The sequence below is a fragment of the Pipistrellus hanaki genome (assembly GCF_964339955.1).
Source record: "Pipistrellus hanaki genome assembly, chromosome: 1".
NCBI lineage: Eukaryota > Metazoa > Chordata > Mammalia > Chiroptera > Vespertilionidae > Pipistrellus > Pipistrellus hanaki.
This window is the reverse complement of record NC_140503.1, coordinates 196,383,405-196,409,199: the sequence shown is the minus strand read 5'-3', so window position 1 is coordinate 196,409,199 and position 25,795 is coordinate 196,383,405. Positions and strand designations below refer to the sequence as shown.

Here is a 25,795-nt window from a genome sequence, read left to right as displayed (position 1 = left end):
CTAGAAATCAGGTAATTAGTCCTCCAACTTTTTTTTTTAATTGTTTTGTTTATTCTACGTCCTTTGCTTTGCCATATAGATTTTATCTTTGCTTTGCCATATAAAATTTATAGTTATCTTATAAATTACTACCAAAAATCTTCCTGGGTTTGGATTGGGGTTTTGTTGAATTTATAGATCAATTTGGGGAGAATTGACCTCTTCACAATATTGAATTTTCTGGCCAATGAATATACTTTATCTCTTCATTTGTTTATATCTTTACTTTCTATTTTTGGTGTTTTACAGTTCAATATACAAATATTGCACATATTTTAAGATTTCCCCCTAAGTATTTCTTTTTCTATGGCATTATAAATGCTGATTTTTTTTTCTCATTTCAATTTCCAATTGTTTCTTGTTAGTATGTAGAATTACAATAGATATTTGTCTATTTGCCATGTATCCTGCAGCCTTACTAAACTTATTTATTATTGTACCTCTTTTGTATATTGCTATTATGTGAATAAAGACAATTTTACTTTTTACTTTCCCATATATATGTTTTTTATTTTTCATGCCTTGTTTTACTGGCTACTGTTTCCAGTACAATGCTGTATAGATACTTTTTATTAGGTTGGAGAAACTCTTTCTTACTCCTGTTTTTCTGAGAGTTTTATTATGAATGAATGTTGAATTTTGTTAAGTACCTTCTTATATATGTGATTTTTTTTATTTTTAATATGTTACTATGGTGAACAATACTGATTGTTTTAGCATTTCAGGGATAAATTTCACTTGGTTACAATACATTGTTATTTTTATATATATCTTGATTTAATTTCCTAATAGTTTGTTGAAGATTTTATGAATATTTTCATAAAAATATTGGTTTGTAGTTTTATTTTAATATCTTTGTCTAGTTTTGATATTAGTGCTGATCTCAGAAACTGAGTTGGGCAGTGTTCCCTTCTCTTATTTTCTGGAAGAATTTGTGTAGAATTAATATTATTTCTTCCTCAAATGTCTGGTGGAATTTCAAGTAAGGTCAGTAAGGCCTGGAATTTTCTTTGTGGAAACATTTTTAATAAAAATTTTTTAAAAAAATCTATTTGGGCTATTCATCTTGTTGAATGTGTACTTGAAAAGCATTAGTGTTCTGCACTTACTGTTCTGCAAATGTCAATGAGGTCAAATAGTCAGACAATTTTGTTCAAGTGTTCTGTATCTTACTATGAAGAGGCTTCAGTCAACACTGCCAGATGTTTTATTATCATGCCATTAGCTTCAGTTGTATCACGGCTTCAGATTTGGTGGCCTGCTGTGCACTTTGTCCTTAGAAAGGGTTCTGGGGTCTTGGGGGATTTTCTCAGTGTTTCTAGGACACTTGTTCCTGCTTGCCTGTGCCCCAGAGGGGATTCTCTCTCCATGCTCTTAGCCCTTCCAGCAGTAGTCTGCTGCTTGTCACCCGTCCTGAGCGCATGGCAGTGCAGGTGTTCTAATTCTCCTGGCCCTGTCCCGATCCATGTGCGCTGGGGTAGGTCTTTCTCAGTGTTCCTTCCTCTTCTCCCTTTGCAGTCAAATTCTGCCTTGAGTCGGTGGCAGATAATGGGTGACAGAGGTCCCTGCTCTGCCCTAGTGCTGGCTTCCTCTGCTTCAGACTGGTGTAGGATCCGGGGCCCAAAGGTGTTCTTACCTTTCCATGAGGAAGATGGTTTTGCATCTGCCTTACTCCCAGAAGCAATGAATTACTGCTTTTCAGAGTGGTTCTCCTCTAGAGGTCTGAGGCATTTTCCTCCAGGAGAGGAGAGTTTGGTTTTATGCTTGTTCTGCAGTGGCAGCCTGTCCCTCCGTGCACATCTGTGCCGCAGAAGGGGGCTCTCTGCAGCTCCATGCTCTGCCCTCCGTCTTCCGTGTGGGCACCTGGTGTGGACCCATGGAAAAGAGCATGCAAGGGGGTTATTATAAATGAACATGCTAGCCCACATCTACTCAGCAATTGTTGAATTCTTAGCTAAATTCTTCTTTCTCACTTTTGTATCGGAGCCTTATTTTCCTCCTGTTCTTTGTCAAACATTTGGGGTCCTCACTGTCCTTGGAGGGGCTTGTTACTCTTTGAAATTTAGTTCACCGGATTGTCTTATATCTTCAATTTTATGGTGGGTTCAGAAGTTATGATTTTGTAGATTATACCACTTTTTCTCATTTGTTAGGATGAGAGTGACACATCTTATACTGGCTTTCTACATCCTATGCATTATCAAAACTCTACTCGTAAGTGTTTAAAGATGGCATCTATGTCCAGAAAGATTGGTCTGTAATTTTCCTTTTTAGTAATGTCTGCCATAAGTGTTATATCAAGGTTATGCTGGCCTGATAGAATGAATAGGAAAGTGTTCCCTCTTTTTTTCCCTTCTATTTGCTGAAAGGTTGGTATGAGGTTGTTGTTGTTTTTTTCCTTAAATGCTTGGAAGAATTCTTGAATGAAGCCTGTGTCTCAGATTTTCTTTGGGGAGGTTTATTTTTTTATTAGCAGACTTTATTTTTTAGAATGGTTTTAGGTTTACAGAAAAAATTGAGCAGAAGGTACTGAGTTCCCACGCATCCTCTCTTCTCTTGCGCAGGTTCTCCTATTATTAACATGTGTGTAGTGTGGTACATTTGTTGCAATTAGTGAACCAATCTTGATACATTATTGTTAAAGTCCTTAGTTTACATCAGGCTTCACTTTTTATTTGTATAGTTATGGGTTTTGACAAATGTATAATGTCTTCTGTCCACTATCCCAGTGTCTTACAAGATAGTTGCACTGTCTGAAAATCTGTGCTCCCACCTCCTCATTCCTCTCTCTCCTTCTAAATCCCTGGCAACCAGTGATCAGTGATTTATTTATTTTATTTATTTTTTCATTTTTTTTACTGTCACTATAGTTTTGCCCTTTAGAATGTCATATAGTTGGGATCATACAGTATGTAGCTTTTTCAAACTAGCTTCTTTCACTTAGTAATATACATTAAGTTCTATGTTTGTTTTTTGCTGAATAATATTTTTTGTGTGGATGTATCAGTTTGCTTATAAGTTCGCCTATTGAAGGATGCCGGTTGCTTCCAAGTTTTGGCATTTATGAAGACAACTGCTGTAAACATTCCTGTGTAGATTTTTTTTGTCAACATACATTTTCAACTTATTTGGGTAAATATCAAGAGGGTGGTTGCTGATTGTATGACTAAAACTGATTAACTTTGTTAGAAGCTGACAACTTGTCTTCCAATGTGGCCATACCATTTTGCATTCCCAGCAATGAATGAGAGTTTCTGTTACTCCACATCCTCATCAGCATTCAGTGTTTTAGATTTTAGCTATTCTAATAGGTATGTTGTAATATCTGATGTTGTTTTAATTTGCAATTTTTTTTAAATTTATCTTTATTGTTGAAAGTATTACAGATGTCTCCTTTTCCCCCCCATTATTTATTTCCTCTACCTCACCCCAGCCCCAGCACCCCCCTTCCAGGCTTCACCATATTATAATCTGTGTCTATAAGTTATGCATATATGCATATAAATTCTTTGGTTAATAGCATGGACTAAGCATCTTCTCATATATTCATTTGCCATCTGTATGTCTTTGGTGAGATGTCTGTTCAGATCTTTTGCCCCTTTTAAAATTGCATTTTTTTTTTTTTTTAATTATTGTGTTTTAAGAGTATTTATTATGTCAGGCACAATTCTAGGCCCAGGGCATACAATTTTATAATAAGATTAAAGTACCACTTTAATGTGAATAAGTGGTACTTTATTGAATAAGTGAATAAGATTTTAAGTACCACTCTCATGTAGAGATGATAGTGTTGAAAATAAGTACAGGTCGATAATCCCTTATCCAAAACCTGGGGCAAGATATGTTTCAAAATTCACATGTTTTTCAAATTTTAGAAAGGTAATTTATGTATATTCTATATGTTCTTTAATATCCCTACCAAGTTCTTGCAGCATTCAGTAATTATATAGAATAATATTATATTTATGTGGCAAATGTATGAATTTTCACACTCAATGTGATTAATAAGGACTATAAATAGTCTGATGTCCATTCAGGTCAGATTAGATTTTGCCATCAAATGAGTTCAAATCAGGGCAGATTTTGCCACAATTCGATTACTCAAACACTAGTTTTCAAAGCTCTTCAGATTTTGGAATTTCAAGTAAAGGGTTGTGTATCTGCATCTATAACATTTAATGGTTAATAAAAAAAAAAATAGGGCAAGGAAATAGAAAGATAAAGCAGTGTAAGGAGATGATTACATGGGACCCTCAAAATCTGTATTTGACTAGTTCTTAAGATAAAGAAAATAACAGACTTATACTATTATCTAATAAAGAGGGAATATGCTAATTGACCCTAGTACTGTAACAAAGTTGGTAGAGCCCACAGCCAATAAGGAGGGGATATGCTAATTGACTTCCCCACCCTCAAAGATGGAGGCATCCATAGCCACAAGATGGTGGTGCCCAGTCCCCTCAGCCCTGCCGGGGTGGCAGGCACACCTGCCTATGAAGTCCTCCAACCCCCTCGGCACCCCAGTTGCCCAGGGCTGGCCTGAGCCTCAGGCAAGCCTCGGGTGGTGGCTACCCAGGGCAGGCCCAAGGTGAAGGCAAGCCTTGGATAGTGGTGGCTGCCCAGCTGCCCATGGCCACGCAAGGCTCAGGTAACGAAGGCCAAGGCTTGTGCTACTGGCAGTGGCAGCAGCAGAGGTGTGATGGGGCATCACCTTCCTCTGATCGCTGGGTCGCCTTCTGCCCCTGAGGGCTCCTGGACTGTGAGAGGGGGCAAGCTGGGCTGAGGGATCCCCCCTCCAGTGCATGAATTTTCATGCACTGGGCCTCTAGTAGATTCATGAAAATGCAATTATTGATCTTTCAAAAATAGTGCAGTTTTGGACTTGGAAAAAAAAGTGATAACAACTTTGCCTTAGTTTGTATTAATTAGCTCAGACATACAATATAAATCAGATAACTCTTAAAGGCAATTTTACAACCAGCTTTGATAATATACTTTTAAACAATTGGCTGTTTATTTGTTACATGCCTTTAAAATTTTAATCTAGTGGGCATTTTATGAATTGCTTTGATTTTGCCTATCTGTGTCTACGCAGAGGGTCTAGAGCAGTGTGGCCCAAATTAATTAGAAAAATAAAACCACACAGCACATTTCTAAACCATATAAATTTTCCCTACTATTGCTTCTCTTTTAGTATTATAATTAAACATTAACTCTATTTTAATGCATCTTTTTATTTATTGAAGTTTAATTATTTAAGATATTAGTGTGATAACATGGAATTTTGTGGTTCTAGAAAGGGATTATGTTGTGGTGTTGTTTTTTCTGAGTTTCTTGAGTTACTTTATTATGAAGTCAATCTCCATCTTAAAATTGTATTTGCTCACTCATCCTAGATACTAGGATAATAGCCTAAATCCACATTTGATGTCTAGCACCAAATCAGCATTATTACTTTGTATCATGCATTATTTGTACTTAAAATGGATGTTGTGTAAAACCTCAAATGTTATTACCATTCCATTAAATATTTAATAGGTCTTGTTGTTCAGATTATTATTATAAATAATAGAATTGTGAAAGGAAGGAACCTGAAAGAAGATAGGCTTTGGAGAGAGAATAAATAATATAAATGACAGGATGTTGTCACAGTCTCGAACTAGTGTGCCGCGAGATGTTGCCTGGTGTGCCGTAGGTGCAGACAAGACAAGAATTTTATAATTTTTCACTATTTTGTTTACTTAATATTTCATAATAAAGTAATTATAAAATACTTTCTTTGTGTTTATTTGATTCCTATTCAAGAGAATTACTTTATATATAGTCAATATAGGCACAGAGTTAAATTTTTTAACATTTTCTAATGGTGGTGTGCCTCGTGATTTTTTTCATGAAACAAGTGTGCCTTTGCCCAAAAAAGGTTGAAAAACACTGGTCTAGAACCCAACAGCATCTCAAGGCTAGGCCTCTAATAAAAATCGTATGAGATTGTATCTCAAATACTGTTTTTGTATTCTTCATTACCAATAATTGGCACCAGAATTTAGAGATCATAAAAAGAGAAAAGAATATGACCTTTCTTATTTATTTTAGAAAAATGCAGATCAAATGGATTTAATTAAATAGATTTTAATTAAAGATGTTTTATGTAAGGCATGGATAGATGGAACATGTATTGGCATTTAAAAGCCTTTGCCACGACTAGAGCTTATTATCTATCACCTGTCTGTCTTTTTTCTCTCGAAGGTGGGAATTGGCAAACACTAGGGGAAGCTCTTGCTTGGGTTAGCACAGGTGATATATATGAATAATTCAGGGACTCGGATTGAGTTTGAGTGAATCTGAAGTGGTATTATCCTTACCCATATCTACTGTGGCTACTATCATACCCTTTAATCCTGGAAAGGATTAGACAGTGAAGAAGTGGATGATGGTGTACAGGATTTCAAAATAGGTAACCTCTTGTCTTCATAGAATTTATGTACTTGAGGGATAAGATGCCTATTAAAATGTAGGTTTGCTTTGTGTAAGTAAGATATCTCTTCGTATTTTACTTCAGCACTGAGTTACTTAGAGAAGGTCATGTCAGATTCTTGAATTAGGCAAGGCCAACTTGAAATGAGAGGGAAACGATTGATTAGTAAAGGGGAAGTTTAGGCTGTTTCAGGCATAACATATGTTATGAAAAGAGGCTAAGAAGTAAAACTGTGGCATAAGGGGTGGATAAGACAGCCCATGCTGGCAGAGAAGAGGGCCGGCTTGGTGATGTCAGCAAAAGAAAGCCAGAGAGGGCCCCATCCCCAGGTGAGAGAAACCAGAGCAGGGCTCCAGTTACACAACATAGATTGAGTATACGGCATGGTCAGCTCGCACAGAGCCAGACCTCCCATTTGGAAACTAAAACTCATTCCTGGCTATAATGCATGTCTACCAGGACTACTAGGATTACAGAAACAGATCTGGTCTACAATTTTAGAAAGAACCAAAACTATTAGGAAGCAACGGGAATATCCAATTCAACATTTAAAAAAAATTCTTTATTGTTTAAAGTATTACATATAGTATTGCATATATTTCCTTTTTTTCCCTATTAGTCACTCCCAACTCCCAACTCCCAGCACATGCCTCCACCCCTGTAGTGTCTGTGTCCATTGGTTATGCTCATATACATGCATACAAGTTGTTTGGTTGATCTCTTACCCCCACCCCTACTTTACCCTGCCCTCCCTCTGAGGATTGACAGACTGTTCCATGCTTCTATGTCTCTGGATCTATTTTTGTTCATCAGTTTATGTTGTTCATTATATCCCACATATGAGTGAGATCATGTGATATTTATCTTTCTCTAACTGGCTTATTTCACTTAGCATAATCCTCTTCAGGTGAACGAAAAGGGTTATTTCTTTTTTACAGAAGTGTAATATTCTATGGTGTAGACGTACCACAGTTTTCTAATCCACTTATCTGCTGATGTGCTATTAGGCTGTTTCCAAATCTTAGCTATTATTATAAAGTCCTGGAGAGATATCTCAGCTATGGGGGAAGCCACTGAGAACTCTGGGATCTAATCCCAAAGCAGGGCTCCCCAGCAGAAAACACCAAACTGAGGAGGGTACCCACATAACATCTAGCTGTGAAAAGCTGTGGGGTGCTGTCTGCCACGGAGTGGCAGCTGAAAGTTCGGGTACCCTCTTAAAGGGCCAATGCACAAAAATTCCCTTTGGAGCCACCCACTTTGTGCTCTGGCAGAGGGAGGTGAAATAGACTGGAGCTGTGAGAGCAGAACCCAGGACTGGGGACTCAGGGGATAGAGCTCCAAAGGTAGACACCCCAAGTTTCCTGGGTTGACTCATTCCCTCACACAGCAGAGGACATCTTTCTTACATAGACATATTCCTTGCTTGGGGGAGGTGGGGGAGACAGTGGACACACCCTATTAGAAAACACCTTGCCCTGAGGCCACTAAAGAGATTAAAAGTAACAATTAGCCTCCAGGCAGAAGCAATTGCCCCACCCTGTTGAAAAAACTCTTGCCACATCTGAGGACAATTGCCTGGGGGCAATTCAAGTTAGAATCATATTAATCTGTAGACTAGGCAGTCTCTTGAGGCTTTGAGTCTGTGTCTGATCCAATTAGTCAGTAACAGCCTTTAACACTGTCCTGCATTAGAGATTGACAGGTATAGAGGATCTACCTAAAACAGTGTCAAACCCAAACAGACAACCAAAATGAGGAAACAAAGAAACAACCTCCCCCCTCCCCCCCCCCAATGAAAGAACTAGTGAATTCTCCAGAAGAAGAGATAAATGAAGCAGAGATAAGAGATTTATCTGAAACAGTTCAGAGAAATGATGGTAAAATGCTCAAAGGTATGAAAAAAGATATAGTAACTGTGAAAAAAGAACAGTCTGAGATAAAGAATAACATAACACAAATAAAGAACACATTGGGAGGAAATATACAGAAGTCTAGGGGAAGCTGATAATCAAATCAATGAATTAGAAGTTAGAGTTGAAAATATCACTCAATTAGAGTATCAAAAAGAAAAAAAACAATTATAAAATAGGAGGACAGCTGAAGGGAGTTGTGGTACTAATTGAATAGTAGGTGTGCTTGAAGAGGCAGAAAGGGAAAAAGGAATAGAGAAGGTGTTTGAAGAGATAATGGTAGACAACTTCCCTAACCTGGTAAAGGAAAAAGTCACAAAAGTTCAAGAGGCACAGAGAACCCAAAACAAGAAGAACCCAAACAGACCCACACCCAGATACATCATAATTAAAATGTCAAAAATCAAAGACAAAGAGAGAATCTTAAAGGCAGCAAGAAAAAAGAAAACTGCTACCTACAAAGGAGTTTCCATAGGCTGACACCTGATTTCTCATCAGAAACTCTACAGGCCAAAAATGAATGGAATGAAGTACTCAAAGTAATGGAAAGCAAGAATCTGAGACCAAGATTATTATATCCAGCAAGGCTAACATTCAAAATAGACGGTCAAGTAAAGAGCTTCCCAGACAAAAAAAATTAAAAAAAAAAAAAATAAGGCTAAAAGAGTTCAACACCACTAAGCCAGCATTATAAGAAATACTAAAGGGATTTCTGTAAGGGATTGCTGAGAAGAAGAAACAGAGAGAGAAACGTAGCAATACAGAATTAAAATAGCTATAAATAAGTACCTCTCAATAATAACCCTAAATGTAAATGGATTAAATGCTCTAATAATAACCCTAAATGTAAATGGGTTAAATGCTCCAATTAAATTAAGTTGAATAGATATATGACCAAACTATATGCTGTCTACAAGAGATCCACCTCAAAACAAAAGATACACACAGAATGAAAATGAAGGGATGGAAAAATTTTTTCTATGTAAATGAAAAAGGAATAAAAAAAAAAAAGCTGGAATATCCAACAAAATAGATTTTAAAAGCATCAAGCTAAGTGCAATAAGCCAGTCAGAGAAAGATAAATATCATATGACCAAACTCATTTGTGGAATATAATGAACAATATAAACTGATGAACAATAATAGAACTATTTTTGTTCATTAAAATATTCTGTTATTTGCAGATTTTTTATATTTCTCACAATTTTTGTTTTATCATAATATGTTGATGCAGTTTTGGTAATATTATTAAACTTAAAATTCTTTTACTCTTGAAATATTAATGTTTATTGCATATAGTATTATATGTAAGATAATTTTTCTTGAATAATTGGTATTTATTGCATGTAACATCATAATTAAATTTGTTTTTCTAGAGATATTCATGTTTATTGCATGTAACATTATATTTAAGATCATTTTCTTGAAATATTAAGGATTATTACATGTAAACTATTATATTTAAAATCATTTTTCTTGAAAAAATAAAAAGGAAAAAAATAAGCGGCGGGGAGAGAAACTTTGCCAGCCATACCAGAAACCCCTTCATTTGCCCCATCCTCGTCACAAACCCCTTTCTCCCCCACCGCCTGATTTGGTAATCACTTTCCTGCATTTCTTGTTAGTTTTATTAACCAAATGTATATCCATTGGTCTATCTAACTTGGTCTTGCCAATTAAAAAAATATTTTTGATGTGCCTTTTAAAGTCCTTAAAAACCTACAGGTTTCCTTCTCCTCCCTTCTTTTTCTTTATAATTTATTGCTGAAGAACTGGCCTATTTGACCTTTAAAATTTCTCACATACTGGGTTTTTCTGATTGCACACCCATGGTGAAGTGTAACATGTTCCTCTGTCCTTTGTGTGACTTGTAAATTGACAGCTAGAGCGGACGCAGGTGGCCGCCAATGTTGGCGGCAAGTGTTCTTTTACCGAGAAGCGCATAGTGTCTGTCTTTTGCAATGTTATTAGCTGTTTCTGCTCAATGCCTAGAATTAGTAATTTATTAGGGGTTGCAAAATGGTGATATTCTAGTTATATCATATCTGTTTTAATTATTAGCTGGAATTCCTTTATAAAGAGACATTTCCTCTTATCTACTAATAGAGGCCTGATGTACAAAAATTTGTGCAAAAGTAGGCCTTCCTTCCTCCGGCTGCTGGCACAGGCTTCTCTCTGGCACCCAAAACATGGGCTGGCTTCCCCTGGGCTGCCTGCAGACACCTGGGCTTCAGCTAGTTTCCCTCTGGCCCTGGCTTAGTCAGGAAGAACGTCCAGAAGATGTCCAGTCTAATTAGCATATTACCCTTTTATTATTATAGACTAGAGGCTTGGTGCAGGAAAATTGTGCCTGGGGCGGGGAGGTGGTGGGGAGGAAGGGAGGGCCCTGGAGGGGGAAGTCCCTCAGCCAGGCCTGCACTCTCTCCAATCCAGATATCCCTCTTGCAATCTGGGACCGCTGGCTCCTAACTGCTCACCTGTCTGCCTGCCTGATCACCCCTAACTGCTCCCCTGCCAGCCTGATTGCCCCCTAACTACCCTCCCCTGTTGGCCTGATTGCCTCTCCCTTGGCCCTCTCCACCATGGCTTTGACTGGAATTCGTCCAGTCTAATTAGCATATTATCCTTTTATTAGTATAGATTTGTTTGCCCAGTGGTACAGTTACCATAGGAAAAGCAAGATAAATTACTTTTACTTTATTTACCAGTTTTCAAGGTAACAAGTTGGTTCCCTGTCATTCTCAATTCTTATTACTTTATCAATATTTTTTCCTCAAGGTGGCCTTGTCTGAAAAGGGTACACTGATCAATTTCAAAAATTCACAGGTGCTAGGCTGCTCCAGTATCTTCAGACCTAATTCTCTCGATTGGATGAAGCCAAACCCCTCTCAGTTTCAGCTCCTGTTCTAAAATTGGCTTATCGTATGTTCCAATGAACTTGTTGTCTATTTTGAAGTTCTCTGTTTTTACATACATCAGATGCCCTACTGCTTCCCTCTGTTTCCCCTCCACAGATGCTACTACCATCCATTATAGATCTTGTGTCCCCAGTTGCTTGTATTGTTAGGCTTCTAGGGGATATATTATCAAGTTTTGTTGCACGTGTTTTCCATGGGATTTTGCTTTTGGTATCGAGTTGCTTGGTCTGTTTTTATGTGGAAATCAGGGAGATTAAAAAAAGCAAAAACAACTTATTGTCATCAATGCCATCTTTCCAGAAATGGGTTAAATCCTAGAAGAGTTAGAATGAAATTGAGAATAACAGATGTTTCTGAGTTGGAAGATCTGGTGGATAGTAATTGCATGGACGAGGACCAAAAAATAGAAGATAAGGAGAAAGGCAATAAATGGAAGATTATATTTTTATTTCATAGGTTTGAAATGCTTATGAGATACTCTAATAGAAATAACTTCTTAAGAAGTAGGCTTCTTCTGATAGAGAGAGCTAAATGATGAAAGATCAACACATTGAAAGTCATGAAGCCATTATAGGTTCAAGAAATTTCTATTTTTGGTAAAAAATACAGTATGAAATATCAGTAGAAGAAAAAGCTTATGTTGAAGATGAAAGAGACACTCATAAGCATTTGTGTAATAGTAGTTTTATATATTTTCCATAAATATGCACAACAAATGTAGGTTCACACTGAGCAGCAATTCAAAGAGGAAAATTCTATTCAAAAATCTATTTTTAACGATGCAACTGGACTTTTGGTCATTAGGTGTAGATGCTGTATATGTTGGTTATAATATTAGGAGAATGAACTTATAAAATCTATTTTTTCTATTGGAAAAATGATGGTAAATATTCATGAAGATAAAAGCACTAGATGTTGTTAGATAGTCATGAGCCAAAAGTTTTTATATTTTGAGTAGAAATGTTTACTACCACAGATCCTCTATTTCAGAGTAATTGAAAAAGAGTTCTGTCTTTTGAGCTTATCTAGTTAATTCCCAGGTGCTCTGACCTCAGAGCGAGGTTTTTAAATGGTCTGTACATTTGGACACGCTTTTAAAAAATTTTCATTAACATTAAATATCAACCCAATGACTTATCTTGACCTCCTTTTCTTTTTTTCTAAAATTAGGCCAGTCTTCAGAGAACTGATATTAAACTTGAATCTCTAAAAGAAGATATTAAGAGATTCTTTAAAACATCAGGTTTGTAAGTTGCTTTTTTCTTTCTAATTCTTTAAGCCAAAATAAGGAAATACTGTATTTAAAGGAAATATTTCATCCCCATCTAATTACTCATTCAAACTTGTGAAACAGTGGCTGGATACATTTCTGTTTGGGAAGAATCAGAATTTTCAGACATTTCAATAAATGCTGTAAAAAATTTAGGGTCACTGGGGTAATGACTGCTTTATATCAGTTAGTTTTAAATACTGTTTACCTTCCTAATCAAAATACATCCTGAATATATGACAAATCTTCCTCATTTAGCAACTTGTCTTTTCCTTTTATTTGTGTTTTTTTTCCTTCTACAATTATTTTCCCTCCTCACCATTCAATGAGCAACGACAACAAAAATCCCCCTCCTTTTAGAGCAAAAAGAGAGGTTCCCCATTCTAACCTTTGTACATGGAAACTGAGATATTAAGTGGTTTACTTATCCAGAAACGTTCAAGTAGCTAACAGGCAACATAACTGGTCTGACTCTTGGTAGGTACCTTATAATAATCCACTTCTACTTTTAGACTTTTACTGACTAGTTCATTGTAACTGATTACTTGTGGTCTGTGTTTTCCATGTATCTGCAGAGGTGGCTGCTGCTGCTTCTTTCTTCTCTCCCCTCCTCCTCCCCTCCACTTCCCTTTTTTCCTCCCTCTCCTCCTTTCTTTCCCCCTCCTCCTTCCCCTTCTCCTCCACCTTGCTGTAGTTTTATTGATTTCAGAGAGGAAGGGAGAGGAAGAGAGATGTAGAAACATCAATAATGAGAGAGAATCATTGATTGGCTGCCTCCTGCGCGTCCCACACCGAGGATCAAGCTTGCAACCCAGGCATTTACCCTGACCAGAAATCAAACCATGACCTCCTGGTTCATAGGTTGATGCTCAACCATTGAGCCACACCAGCCAGGCTGCCTGGCTCTTCCTTGCCTTCCTCTAGGCACAGTTCTCATAGTACTAGTTGTGCAATGGCTAGGGATTTTAGCATTTGTTGAGCAACTTAATGTTAGAAGAAGGAATTTTTTTCTCCCATCTTGAGAAATGGTGCAATAGTTTTACTTAATAATATACTGTCATGTAGACCAGTGTTTTTCAACCTTTTTTGGGCAAAGGCACACTTGTTTCATGAAAAAAATCACGAGGCACACCACCATTAGAAAATGTTAAAAAATTTAACTCTGTGCCTATATTGACTATATATAAAGTGATTCTCTTGAATAGGAATCAAATAAACACAAAGAAAGTATTTTATAATTACTTTATTATGAAATATTAAGTAAACAAAATAGTGAAAAATTATAAAATTCTTGTCTTGTCTGCACCTACGGCACACCAGGCAACATCTCGCGGCACACTAGTGTGCCGCGGAACAGCGGTTGAAAAACGCTGATGTAGACAAGTTGGCCACTCAGTGTTTGCCGAGGGATATAATGAACTAAATTCTTAATAACACTACGTAGCAATTGGCAGCTGATAAAGTTTTTTCATAAATGAGTATAATGTTACAGTTTTAGTGAAATACATTTAATTATAATGTATATCTTTGAAACTAATATGTTCTAAATTTTATTTTTTTTAAAAACAGGTTGGGAGAAGAAACTTCAGAATGCTGTTTATAGTGAACTGAGTGTGTGAGTTTTTCCTACCTATGTTGAAATACTATGTTTAGCTATATTTACTTTGTAAGTGCTGAATACAGTAATGTTATATATATTCATGGTATTCTTTCTTATTAGTATTTTTATAGCATTTAAAATTAGTTAATACTTTAAAAATTACAGTTTTGCCTGAGAATAATAACTATATAGAGTTTTTATGTCACCAAAATTTATATTATATTACAAATTTATTTATTCAGTGTAATTAGGGAATAAGATGCTTCTTGTAAGTGAATATTTCAGAAAACTGAAGCTTGTTGATTTTCTTTTCTACCATTTGGAATATTACCCTTTTTCTCTTTACAAATGACCTTTTGAACATAATTATGATATTACTACTAAGAATATCATACAAAAAATTAACCTCTGTGTATGTGGACTTGCTCTCAGCATCCATTGAGGTATATAGAACTGTTTGTCATTACAAAAACGTAGATCTAGAATGTTAGCTTTTGTAGATTATTTAATATTTCATCGTTCCTCAGTTATTTATTGAGTGCCTACTATGTACCAGTATCTGGAATTGCTCAATACAGTATAGCATGCGAAGAAACGTGCTCTAGGCTGAAGGGAACAGTGGGCTCAGAGGCTTGGCGGGGGAACTGGGGCTCAGTGAGGGAACAGCAGTTGAACGGCTGGGTGGCAGAGGGGACAGGGCCATGGTAAAGGCTGATATTAGCCACGGAGGCAGGAATGTGCTTCATGCTCAAGGCTTTGTAGACTGGATCCTAATAGCATTTGGGTGTCAATTTAAAATTGTAAGCAGAATAGTAACATGATCATATTTGCATTTTATTCATTTAACAATGTACTAGTTATCTAGTATACGCCAGGCATCATGCTAGACACTGAGATTGCAAGCACTGGTGAATATGGAAGACATTGCTCCTGGCTAGCAGCCAGGCAAATTGGCAAATAGGTTGAAAATAGCATAGAAGCAGGGACAGTCTGACGGTGAATGCAGACCAGAGATGCTGGTTCCCCGAAACAGGGTCAGTGGGGAGGAAAAAGCTGAGAACTATTTTGAGGAGTTTAGGGGATTGGAAGAGGAAGGAGTGAAGAATGATGCACAGGTTTCTATCTGACAACCCTCTCTCTTCAGTAAGTGCACCTAATTTCAATCCTACATTTCTAAATTTTATTGCATTTAGGAGGACTGTAATTGTTATTAAAATAGAAGGATTTTGGAATGATACTTAATTCTAAACCACATGTCCCTTTACAAATGATATAATGAGCACCATGAAAAATGGTTTTTAAAATGACCTTGCATAGAAGAAATACTGAGGTATCTAGAGGTTATCATGTTTTCCTTTATGAAAGGTGATTTATTCAGGTATACGGAATATAGATTTTAGTGGGGAAAACAATTAGCTAGAAATAATCAGTAAGTGAAGCTGTCTTTAAATGAGGTAGGATAGGTTACTTTATTCTAGAAACATGTGTTATGGACATTTGAGCCTCTTTCATTTAGGTTCTGGGATAGGTACAGGTAGCTTAGTATGTCATTAACCCTTCACATGCTGGTGTCTCACTTTGGATGAGGAATTTCTTGAGAATTCAATGTATGGTTCTTGATTATGGAACATAGTTGCCTAGCTGCAGTTACAGGCCCTATAACTAACTTCAGTAGGAGTTATACTTTTTTTGTGAAAGAGATTGGAGTAAATAATTCGAGTATCATGTTTTCCCATGGCCTTCTATGTGATTTCACATCACTCTGTGCCTTTATCCCAACCATTCTGTTTTGTTTTGTTTTTTAAGGATTTTTAAACATCCATCCCAAATGTTTCCCCCTCAGGGTCTTCTGCTTGCTTTCCCTTTGCCCTAGACCTTTGTATGCTGGGCTGCTGCTTCCTAGATGCTCCCCAAGATGCCTTCTTACCCTCCCAAAGCACTTTATCCATTACCTACGCCCATTTTCTGATGCCACTTATACTGTCTGGTGTTATTTTATGTATTTATTTGTTTTTATAATTATTCACTGTCTTTCTTTACTAGAATGTCATGTATATGAGAACAGGGGATATTACCTTAATCACTATCATATATTTAGTACCTAGAATGGCTCAAAAATGTGTTGACTAAATAAATGTTTTCTTAATAAAAACAATACATTTTGAGTATAAAATGTAAAGTGACTTAGAAAACAGAAAGAATTAATAAAACATTAAAATTTTAAATTTTATTAAATTTGAAAATGAATGTATTATATAATAAAACATGGTTATTCAAATATATATTTCTATTATTTCAACTGTATAGAATATATAATTACGTGGAAAAGGAAAAGAGTTGATATGTTAGTATGTTAATTGTTTTTTTAACCATAAAAAATTCCTCTAAATGTTTATATTTCTGTGTTAAAATTAATAGTTATGACAATTATGAGCATCTACAGAGCCAAATAATATTTTAAATTCAATTTATGAATCCAGATAATTATGCAATTTAACAAGTAACCAAATTGCTAATCTAAAACCACAGTACTTGTAGGGTAAGAGTTGAAGTTTGTCAGGCATTTGCACCTTGTGCCGATACATATACTGCTAATAAGTATTCTCTTTCATTCATAACATGGGCTACAGAGGTAAGTAATTTCTAAGCAAGATCATTAGTTTAATTACCAATAGTAATGTACAATATTAAACTGCCTCTTCTTATTCCTAGGTTTCCTCTACCTATTAATCCTGCAGTACCTCCTGAACATCTTAAAGAGCCTTTGGTATACATGAGGAAAGCACAGGTTGGCTATTGCTTATTTTTATTTTCCATGTCAGGTTATATAATGCAGAATGAGAGGTCCTTATTGGTGTCAGGAGTATATGTTATTCACTATATGAAAAACTGGGTAAGAACCAATAAAGTGATGTGAATAGTATTTATATACCCTTCTTTTTACTTTCAGTAACCAAGGATCACACATATGTAAAGTAATCCTGAAAACATAGAGTAAAAAAAAAAAATACCATGTACCATACGGGTCTGAAATTTAAAATACTGGTATGATAGAAGTTCCACAGCTCTGTGATATTAAAGGAATGAAATGGGGATGAATTGACACACTGTCCCCTTAAAATTTTGACTTTTGAAGCCAGTATTGCTGATGGCATATGTGAAAAATATTTGTTCTCACAACAGGCTATTATGTACTCAATTGCGTTCTGTTGCAGAACTCAAAGGAACATACACTATAAATGGGCTGAAAACAACCAAAAATCACTTTAAAAGAATAAAATAATTTAAACAGAAAAACTGCAAAAAACAATTAAAAAAGAAAATAACTCCTGTCACGTGTCCCTCAGCATAGGCTCTCTCTACTGTCTACTTGTTGTCTTCTCTCAACATGAATAGGAAAATCATATTTGTTTTATGTTGACCATTAATTTTTACTACATCCATTTATTCATCTTCCAGTGGATTCATTTGCTGCCTGTCAATCCTTTTAGAATTCATTATTTACTAATATTACCTGGTTTCTGGTTAGGTTTTCCCCAAGTTTCTCCATGCTTGTGTAGCCTGAAATTCTACCTCTAACTCACTAATTGTGAACATTTGCCAATTATTTTATTAAGAAATAGTTAGGTTATTTCATTTGAGCTTCCATACCTTCCTGCTTTGCTGCTACATCTTTTTGGATCCATTCCTCTATGATCAACTGTCTACTGTGCATTTCTTCTGTTGGATCAAACTCAGCATGTCTAAGACCAAGTTTCTGATGTTATTTCTAAAATGAGTACATCTTCTGACTTTCCTAGTTCTGATGATTGGTTTCCATTATTATTATATTAATGTAGACATGAAATACTTTTTACCTCAGTTTTCCAAATCCATATAGTCACTAAGTTCTATAAATGATTTCTATCCACAGTCCTAGAGCCTTCAATTCTTTTTCATCATTATTACCATAGTGATCACAATGACCAAGATGATGATCATGATGCCTATCATTGAGTGCTTACTTGGCTTCAAACATTAACATCCTTGCCTTATTCTTATACCTCTTAACTTTCAATGAGTCTCTCTATCACCTTATGTAATCTCAACACAATGAACTTGAACTACAAGCAGATGAACCCTTATAATGTATTTTACCGCCTTCTAACAAACATTTAGTGACTCCCAGTTGCCTAACAAAATAATTTCCTACTCCAAAGCCCAACATTTGAGAATTTTTATTATTTGTCTCCAGCTTCCCCTTTCACTTTATCAGTCTTTGCATGTCTTATAATTGTCCTATGTGCCCATCCAAGTGAATTATTTTGTTTTTCCCTCTTGCATCTTTAATACCTTTCTTATTTTTTTTTTTTTTATCATCATGGAAAGCTCTTTCTGCCTGATTTGCATTATGAAAATCCTATTTATTTTGTGAGGATCAGCTCAGATGACATCTCTGATGTTGTTATTACCACGGTTGAAAAGTATCTCTCCCGCTTTACACTCTTGTAGCACACAATCATTTCATGGCCCTTATCACCAATTGCATTCCATTACAGTAATTTCTGTACATACTATTCTAAAATTTATGTATTTTGAAAGCAGTAATGATTTAAAAGCATTTTTATATGCCCAATATATCTTGTATGTTAACCTATATACAGCAGGAGCTTAGTAAGTTTATGTTGAATGAATAGTAAAGGCATTTGCAATCTCTTCTACCAATGATTACAATATTCATTTTAAAACATATTTACTAAATACCTACTAGGAGAAGACACTCTGCTGTGTGCTATGGAGATTCAGAAATAATTTAGATTCTGCCTTTACATAAACTCATGGTTTAAGAAAATTTGGACAAAAGGTAATTGCAATGTAAGATAGAAAGTGCTGTGTGGAGTCAGAGGGGAAAAAAAAAAGAGGAACACATTTGTAATAATCTGAACAATAAAGATTTATTAAAAAAATAAAATAAAAATAAAATAAAAAGTTAAAAAAAAAAAAAAAAGAAAGAAAAGAAAGTGCTGTGTGCTCTAGGGGAGGTGGCAAGGAAGTTTTGTTAATGTTGACCTTGATCATCTGGCAGAGGTAGAATTTGTGAGGTTTCTTCACTGTCAAGTCTCTCCCTCCCTCCTCTGTTTACTGTATTCTTGGGAAGGAAGTTACTGTGTATAGTCCACACTTAAGGAGGGGTACTCATGCTCGGCTTCCTTGAGGAGGGAGTATCAACAAATTATTTGGAATTTTTTCTTATGGAAGTGTTCGTTCTCTCTCTCTCTTTCTTTCTCTCCCCCCCCCCCCCTATTTATTTAATCTGCTTATTTTTATCAGTATAAACTCATGGGTATTTACTTTATACTTTGGGTTTTAATCTAAAACTTCTTAATTTGGTTGCTTACAATTTATTCTGAATGTTAAAGGCTCAAAAAAGTTCTTCAGTAAAGAAACTTCACTTTTATTTAGTGTTGTTCAAACTTACATGACCATGGAACCCCATTTCCATGTGAAATATCTTGGGAACTACTTTGCTACACCCTTCAGAGAAAGCACTATTTGAAGAAAAGAATACACATCATGATAAATACAAGTTCATGGGTTTTCTTGTGAAATAATATTAGTAAGCACATGGAACTCTAATCGTGTGCCAGGTGTCATTCTAGTGCTTTACAGGTGTTCACTCAATAATCATGGCAAGCTTGTGAGGTGAGTTATTCTTATAATCTTTCATTCAACTTCACAAAGCTGGTAGGTGAAAGAGTTGGGATTTGCGCCTGGAAGTCTGGTTCCAAATGGTATTCAGCCTATTTCTCTGAACAGTCCAGAAATCTTCAGGCAAACTTAAGGTATGCTATGTGGCTGAATTTCCTCTGTTTTCTATCATTCCGGTAACCTAAGCAAAAATGGGAAATTTGTTAGTTTTATATTATTTCAAGTCTCATTCCCTTTCTAATTGGTCTTTCTGTCTTCCGTATTGTTACTCCACCTCTTAAAACTTCCAAGACTTTTAGGATACAATTCCAAACCTTTACTTTTGCTTATCAGGCTGTAACTGGTCTTGCCCCTTTTTATGATTCAAGTCTCATCTCTTGCTTCTCACACTATCCCTCCTCATGTTCCCACTCCCCTCCCCACTTCCACACACATGTACACTCTCTCTGTCTAATCATATTTGTCCTCTCCCAGTTGTTCCAGCAGGAGGACCATTGCTTATGCTGCTGCTTCTCCCTGAGACTCCCCATGTATTTCTAGCCAACTTACGCATATTCTTCAGGGATCAGGTTAGATGGTAGTTCCTTTTGAAAGGCTCTCTGACCCCCAGGTATCAGATGCTCAGTTAACTCTTCTTGTGTCTAATCCTCCACCTGGGAAGGCTCATTTGTATTATTACTAGATTCTGAAGTCCTTGTGAAACAGCATCAGTGTCTCTTTCCCAGCTGTATCTCCAACATCTGGCACAGTGTCTGTCCCGTGGTAGATGCTCAATATATATTACTTAAAATGTTGAATGAATTGAATAAACAAAAAATAGAAAATGTTCCCTCCTATTTATACCCCTTTTCCTAGTATAATTCCACACCTAGAATCTTATCTAAAGGAAAGAATCAGAGAAACACAGAAATCTATGTTCATGATAAGAGTAAAAACTTTAAAAGAATCTAAATGACTAACAATAGGGCTTGCTGAAATATAACATGTCATTTCCAAAAGATAATGTTACACAGGCATCAAAAATATCATTTTTGAGGAAATATTATGAAATAGGAAAGTGCATAGAATGTAATCTTAAATGGTAAAATCAAAATATATGACAATATAATTCCACTTTAAGAATGTACATTGAGTGTATATATGTATACTCACATATATATCTCAATTATTTTTGGATGATGGAAATTTGTGGATATATATTTATTATTTTATTCATTACATATTCTGTTTTCCAAATTATTTTAAATGTGTTATATTTGTAATCAAAAAAGGATTACTAAAATATTTTTCCATTAAGTATCTGAGCTATTATTTTGTTTTACTTTATTTTTGTCAGAGTAAAGAAAATAATTTTTTAATTTCATAATTTCAAAGTATTTTTTTTTTACATGCTGCATATTTATTATACAGTAGGGAGAGTGGGAACTCCTGTAATAATGTCAACATTAAAATCTTTAAAAATAAAAACAAAATATTATACAACTTTAAAATACTTTTTATTTATTTCCATTGTTATAAAAATATAGCAAGGTGATAGCTAATACCCATTTAAAGATTTTTATACAATTATCATTCTTTTATTAATCTGTTGCCTCTCATGACTTAGAAATTACCTTATTTATAAAATTCTTGAAATCCTTTGAATTAATATCATACATTCCAATTATTAGGGAAACTGATTTTAAGCCAACAATAATTTCATTTGGCGAGGATATGAGTTTGGGTAAAAGGTAATATCTTCCTATTTAAACATTTTAAATGTAAAAGGCCATTTATTTTCCTTCTAAATAACATTTTAAAGCTTTATTTATCTTATAAGTCTTTTGGGTAGAAAACATTACTTTTTTTTATTTTGTACTAATGAACTGTCATTTTTTCAAGAACTTATTGCTAATTCCATTTTTTTGGGGGGATGCTAAGTGAATATTAAAATTTTTAATTTAATAGCTCATAAATAACTATGATTTTTTAAGCATTTATTTTTGAGAGTTAGGGTTTAATCACTTCTACAAATACAACCTGAGAAAAATTAACTATCTATAAAACTGGAGCTGAAGTAGACCTTCCAGTTTACCCAATGCAACCTCTGGAGTTTATTGCCTTTTGCTTAACTACTTCTGAAAACATTACTCAGTGTCATTTATTTAAGCCATTTGGTTAAGTCATTCTACTTGTTGGGGAGTTTCTTTCTTATAATAACCAGTCAAAGGCTCCTTATTACATTTACACACTGGTCCTAGTTTTGTGCATAACATATAAAAAGCATTCAATATATGTTGGTCAGTGAGCCAGCAAGTAAACAAAGGAATGAATAAATGCCACTTAATTGAGATTAGAGTTCTTGAGGGAACCTAAAGTCAACCCCCAGCTTGAAAGCAACCACTTTCTCCTTGGATTTCCCTTCATTGTCAGTAAATTCTATTTCTGTTTCTGATATCTATGGAAATGACTTCTTTAACCATCTGGTTGAAGTTCTTGCAAGTAGAAAAGCTAGCGTATAGACTAATCAATATTTTTTGACTGAACTAAGGTATGAAGATAACCAATCTCAACCAACCTCACCATTTCTATATAACTCATAATATCTTTAATTTTTTAAAATTAATTGTTAACAATACTGAAACAATAATAAATTATTCTTTATGTTTCAGGGAAGTTGGGAAAAAAGAATTTTGAAGAGTTTAAATAGTATGTGCACTGAATTGAGTATCCCATTGGCACGAAAGGTACTTTTAATATTTAAGTATTTTACTATAAATCAAGCACTAGAAAGTATATTGAAGTTTAACTTAGGCAGATTTATCTTTTTTACTAGTATATCAGTTTGTTTTAAAACAAAAATTTAACCATGTGCGTGTACTCTATATAGATTTATGTTATGTATGCTGTAATACTTTTTATAATAAACCTATAACTTGAGAATAAGTAGAAATAAAGTTTAGAATCTACACTATAGATTATTTAGAGACTTGGCTGTAAAGGTTATAGGTGCACATTAGAAATTTCAGTTACCTGTTGACTCCTTATTTTCTGGCTAATTAGCAAAATTGCCATATTTTTGCTGGCTTACTGTCATCTTGTAATACCTAATATGATGCCATCTTTCAGTGTTAACATAGGCAATAAAAAGAATGATTTGTTATCTCTCTACAGAACTATTTAGATGGAATTTAGATGGAACTATTTGTATTAGCTTTACTTAGATCTAGTACTCAACATTTATCTGTCAGTTGGGGCTTCGAGCAAGGAGAGATGAAAAAGGAGAGAAAAGCCGCTGTTCTGGATTCTTTCTAACTGCTCCCAATTAGGAGAGAACAAGTTTCTCTTCACTTCGTTCTTCCTACCTGCTATTTGTTCCCTGCTGCTGAACAGAATATAGTGGATGTACTTCGGATAATATCCAAGGACAAGGCACTGAAGACACCAGAGGATGGTGCTAAAAAAGATAAATTTATATTAAAACTGTCTAAATAGGTAGTATATATAATATACTATCTTTTGTATAGGAAGGTGATGCTACTGACTTAGTCACACTCTTTTGGCCAGTCCCCTTTGCAATGCATTTCTGAGATTGCTGGAGGGGGTAAGCGATGTACAATAGTATGTGGCCGAGGAACAGTTTCTGTGTATGAAATTTACTGACCAGTACAGTTTATTTACTTCCTTTTCTTGGACTCATTAACTGAGCCACTGAAACTAGACATAATGGTTAAATAATAATTGTAATTCTAAAAAAGTTTGTGTGTAATGAAATTATTTTTCCTTATGTTATAGTACCTTATTTAAACGTTTAGATGAGTCATTGATTCTTATTTTTCAGCTGCATTGCTAAACTTCACAAAATGAAACTAATTTTTAAATTGCCTTTTCTAGAGGCCAATTGGAGAACAGAAAGAACTTCTTAATAAATGGAATGAAATGGGAACTGATGAACCAGGTATAAGAAGAGCTTATTCCAAGATGTGGTAATGGGGGGGAAATTGCCTTCTTAATTGTGGACCCAAAGTAACAATATTAACAGTACTTTAGGACAGATAGCAACTTTCCTTTCCCACAAATTTACTGTCATCTGTTTTGTTCCTACCTTTGGTCAGTGTTCTCTTTCTTTGAAAATATTTAAGGCAATTATCCTTTTTTAAAGCAGTGTTTGAAAACATTTTTATAAAAGAATAGTAAATTAAATAATTCTTAGGTTTCTTAGACTCAAAGTTAAAGTAAATATTTTTCGAGCTTTAATTCTGTTGATATGTTAAAGGTAAGTTAAATGGTGAAAAGTTCTAAGACTTCTAAAATATTTTTAGAAATTTATTGTAGGGTCATTTTAATGTTTAAAACCGAGTCAATCAATTTTATAAACATGTAATTAGTGACAAAAAAATAATATATATATATATATATATATATATATATATATATATATACACTTTACTATGATACATATACTGTATATTGGCATAAGTACACATCTACATAAATTTCACTATCTTCCTTAAAAATAAGTGTGGGGGACTGGGCAAGAAATAAATGCTAAGTGCTATAACATAGGAAGCAGTGTGTCACATAAATTCAAAAGGAAGGACAGTTCAGAACTAGAGGAATTCACTGAGAATGTATTGTTTGTATTCTACGCACTTTGAGAATTCTCATATAGAACTTTTATATTATATTGACATTGTTTATTCAATTCAGTTATAAATAATCTGTTATAAATATATGAAAGGGAGACTCAGTTTCTTTCAGAATATGTCATATAGGCTGTCAAGGGAGAGGGACTGTCTTTTTATTTTTGTGTTACCAATACTTACCACAATGTGTGACAAATAACCATCCCTGTTCAAACTCTTGACTTAATCTAACTGCACAGTAATGAATGCAAGAATCATTAATATTTATTATTAATAAACATGTACTGTGTTAACTGAAATTTTGTTTGTAATCAGTTTTCTTCATTCTAGATTTAAGCCATTTCAGACCTGTTTATGCTCCTAAGGATTTTCTTGAGGTAAGTACTATTGATTAAATATATGTATGATAATGAGGGGAAAATGTGAAAGTAATGTTGATATAAGAATATCTCTAGGCAGAGGAATCATCATCTAAATAGCCCCCAAGTCAATGACGCAGTGGAATGACATGATCAGATTTGTGTTTGGATATTGCTATTGGACAATATATTAATTAGAATGTGGAAAATTTAGAGGCAAGTAAATCGATTAGGAAGATTTTTATTTAAAAACTAGAGGTCTGGTGCACAACATTCATGCCCTGTGGGCGGGGATTCCCTCAGCCCGGTCTGTGCCGTCTTGCAGTCTGGAACCCCTCAGGCTGGCAAACAGACATCCCCTCAGGGATCATGAACGCTGCTGCGGAGGTGGGAAAGACTCCTGCCACCACCACTGCACTTCCCAGACGTGAGCCTGGCTTTTGGCTGAGCAGCGCTCCCCCTGTGGGAGCACACTGACCACCAGGGGGACAGCTCCTGATCACCTGCCCCCTGGTGTTCAGTGCACGTCATAATGACTGGTCATTCTGCCGTTTGGTCGATTTGCATATTACCTCTTTATTATATAGGATAGTGACTATAAGTCATGTTGACTGCTGCCTGGCACATATAGGTGCTTAGGGAATCTTTTCCCTTTTTATTCCCTCCTTGTTGTAGTCCAGGCAATAAACAATGTAAACACAGGGGTTATTAAATAGAACATTATAAATGACAAGTTAGTACATTCCATCCCATCTTGACCAGACTACCAGGTATCCTTGGAGATACTCATAAATAGAAATTCACCTGCTGCAAGCTCTTTCTATCTTCAACTGCTCTATCTCCAACAAAGGCTTTGCTTATTTTTGCTCAATAAACAGTTGTTAAATGAACAAATGAATCTTTCATAT

General features: G+C 35.2%; 1 protein-coding gene across 5 annotated transcripts in view; it reads left to right on the top strand.

Moving 5' to 3' along the window:
- The window catches only part of TBC1D19 (TBC1 domain family member 19), an 87,044-nt gene that overhangs the window by 2,319 nt on the left and 58,930 nt on the right, over positions 1-25,795 (top strand). For 2 of the 5 annotated variants that reach the window (XM_084890687.1, XM_084890688.1), the window contains exons 2-7: positions 12,516-12,588; positions 14,185-14,230; positions 16,928-17,003; positions 22,555-22,629; positions 23,777-23,840; positions 24,844-24,905. In XM_084890687.1, coding sequence (XP_084746813.1) covers positions 12,516-12,588; positions 14,185-14,230; positions 16,928-17,003; positions 22,555-22,629; positions 23,777-23,840; positions 24,844-24,905 — 396 coding nt within the window. Of the gene's footprint in view, positions 1-12,515; positions 12,593-14,184; positions 14,231-16,927; positions 17,004-22,554; positions 22,630-23,776; positions 23,841-24,843; positions 24,906-25,795 lie in introns of those variants that run through there. The other 3 variants (XM_084890689.1, XM_084890690.1, XM_084890691.1) reach the window with 2 other exon arrangements.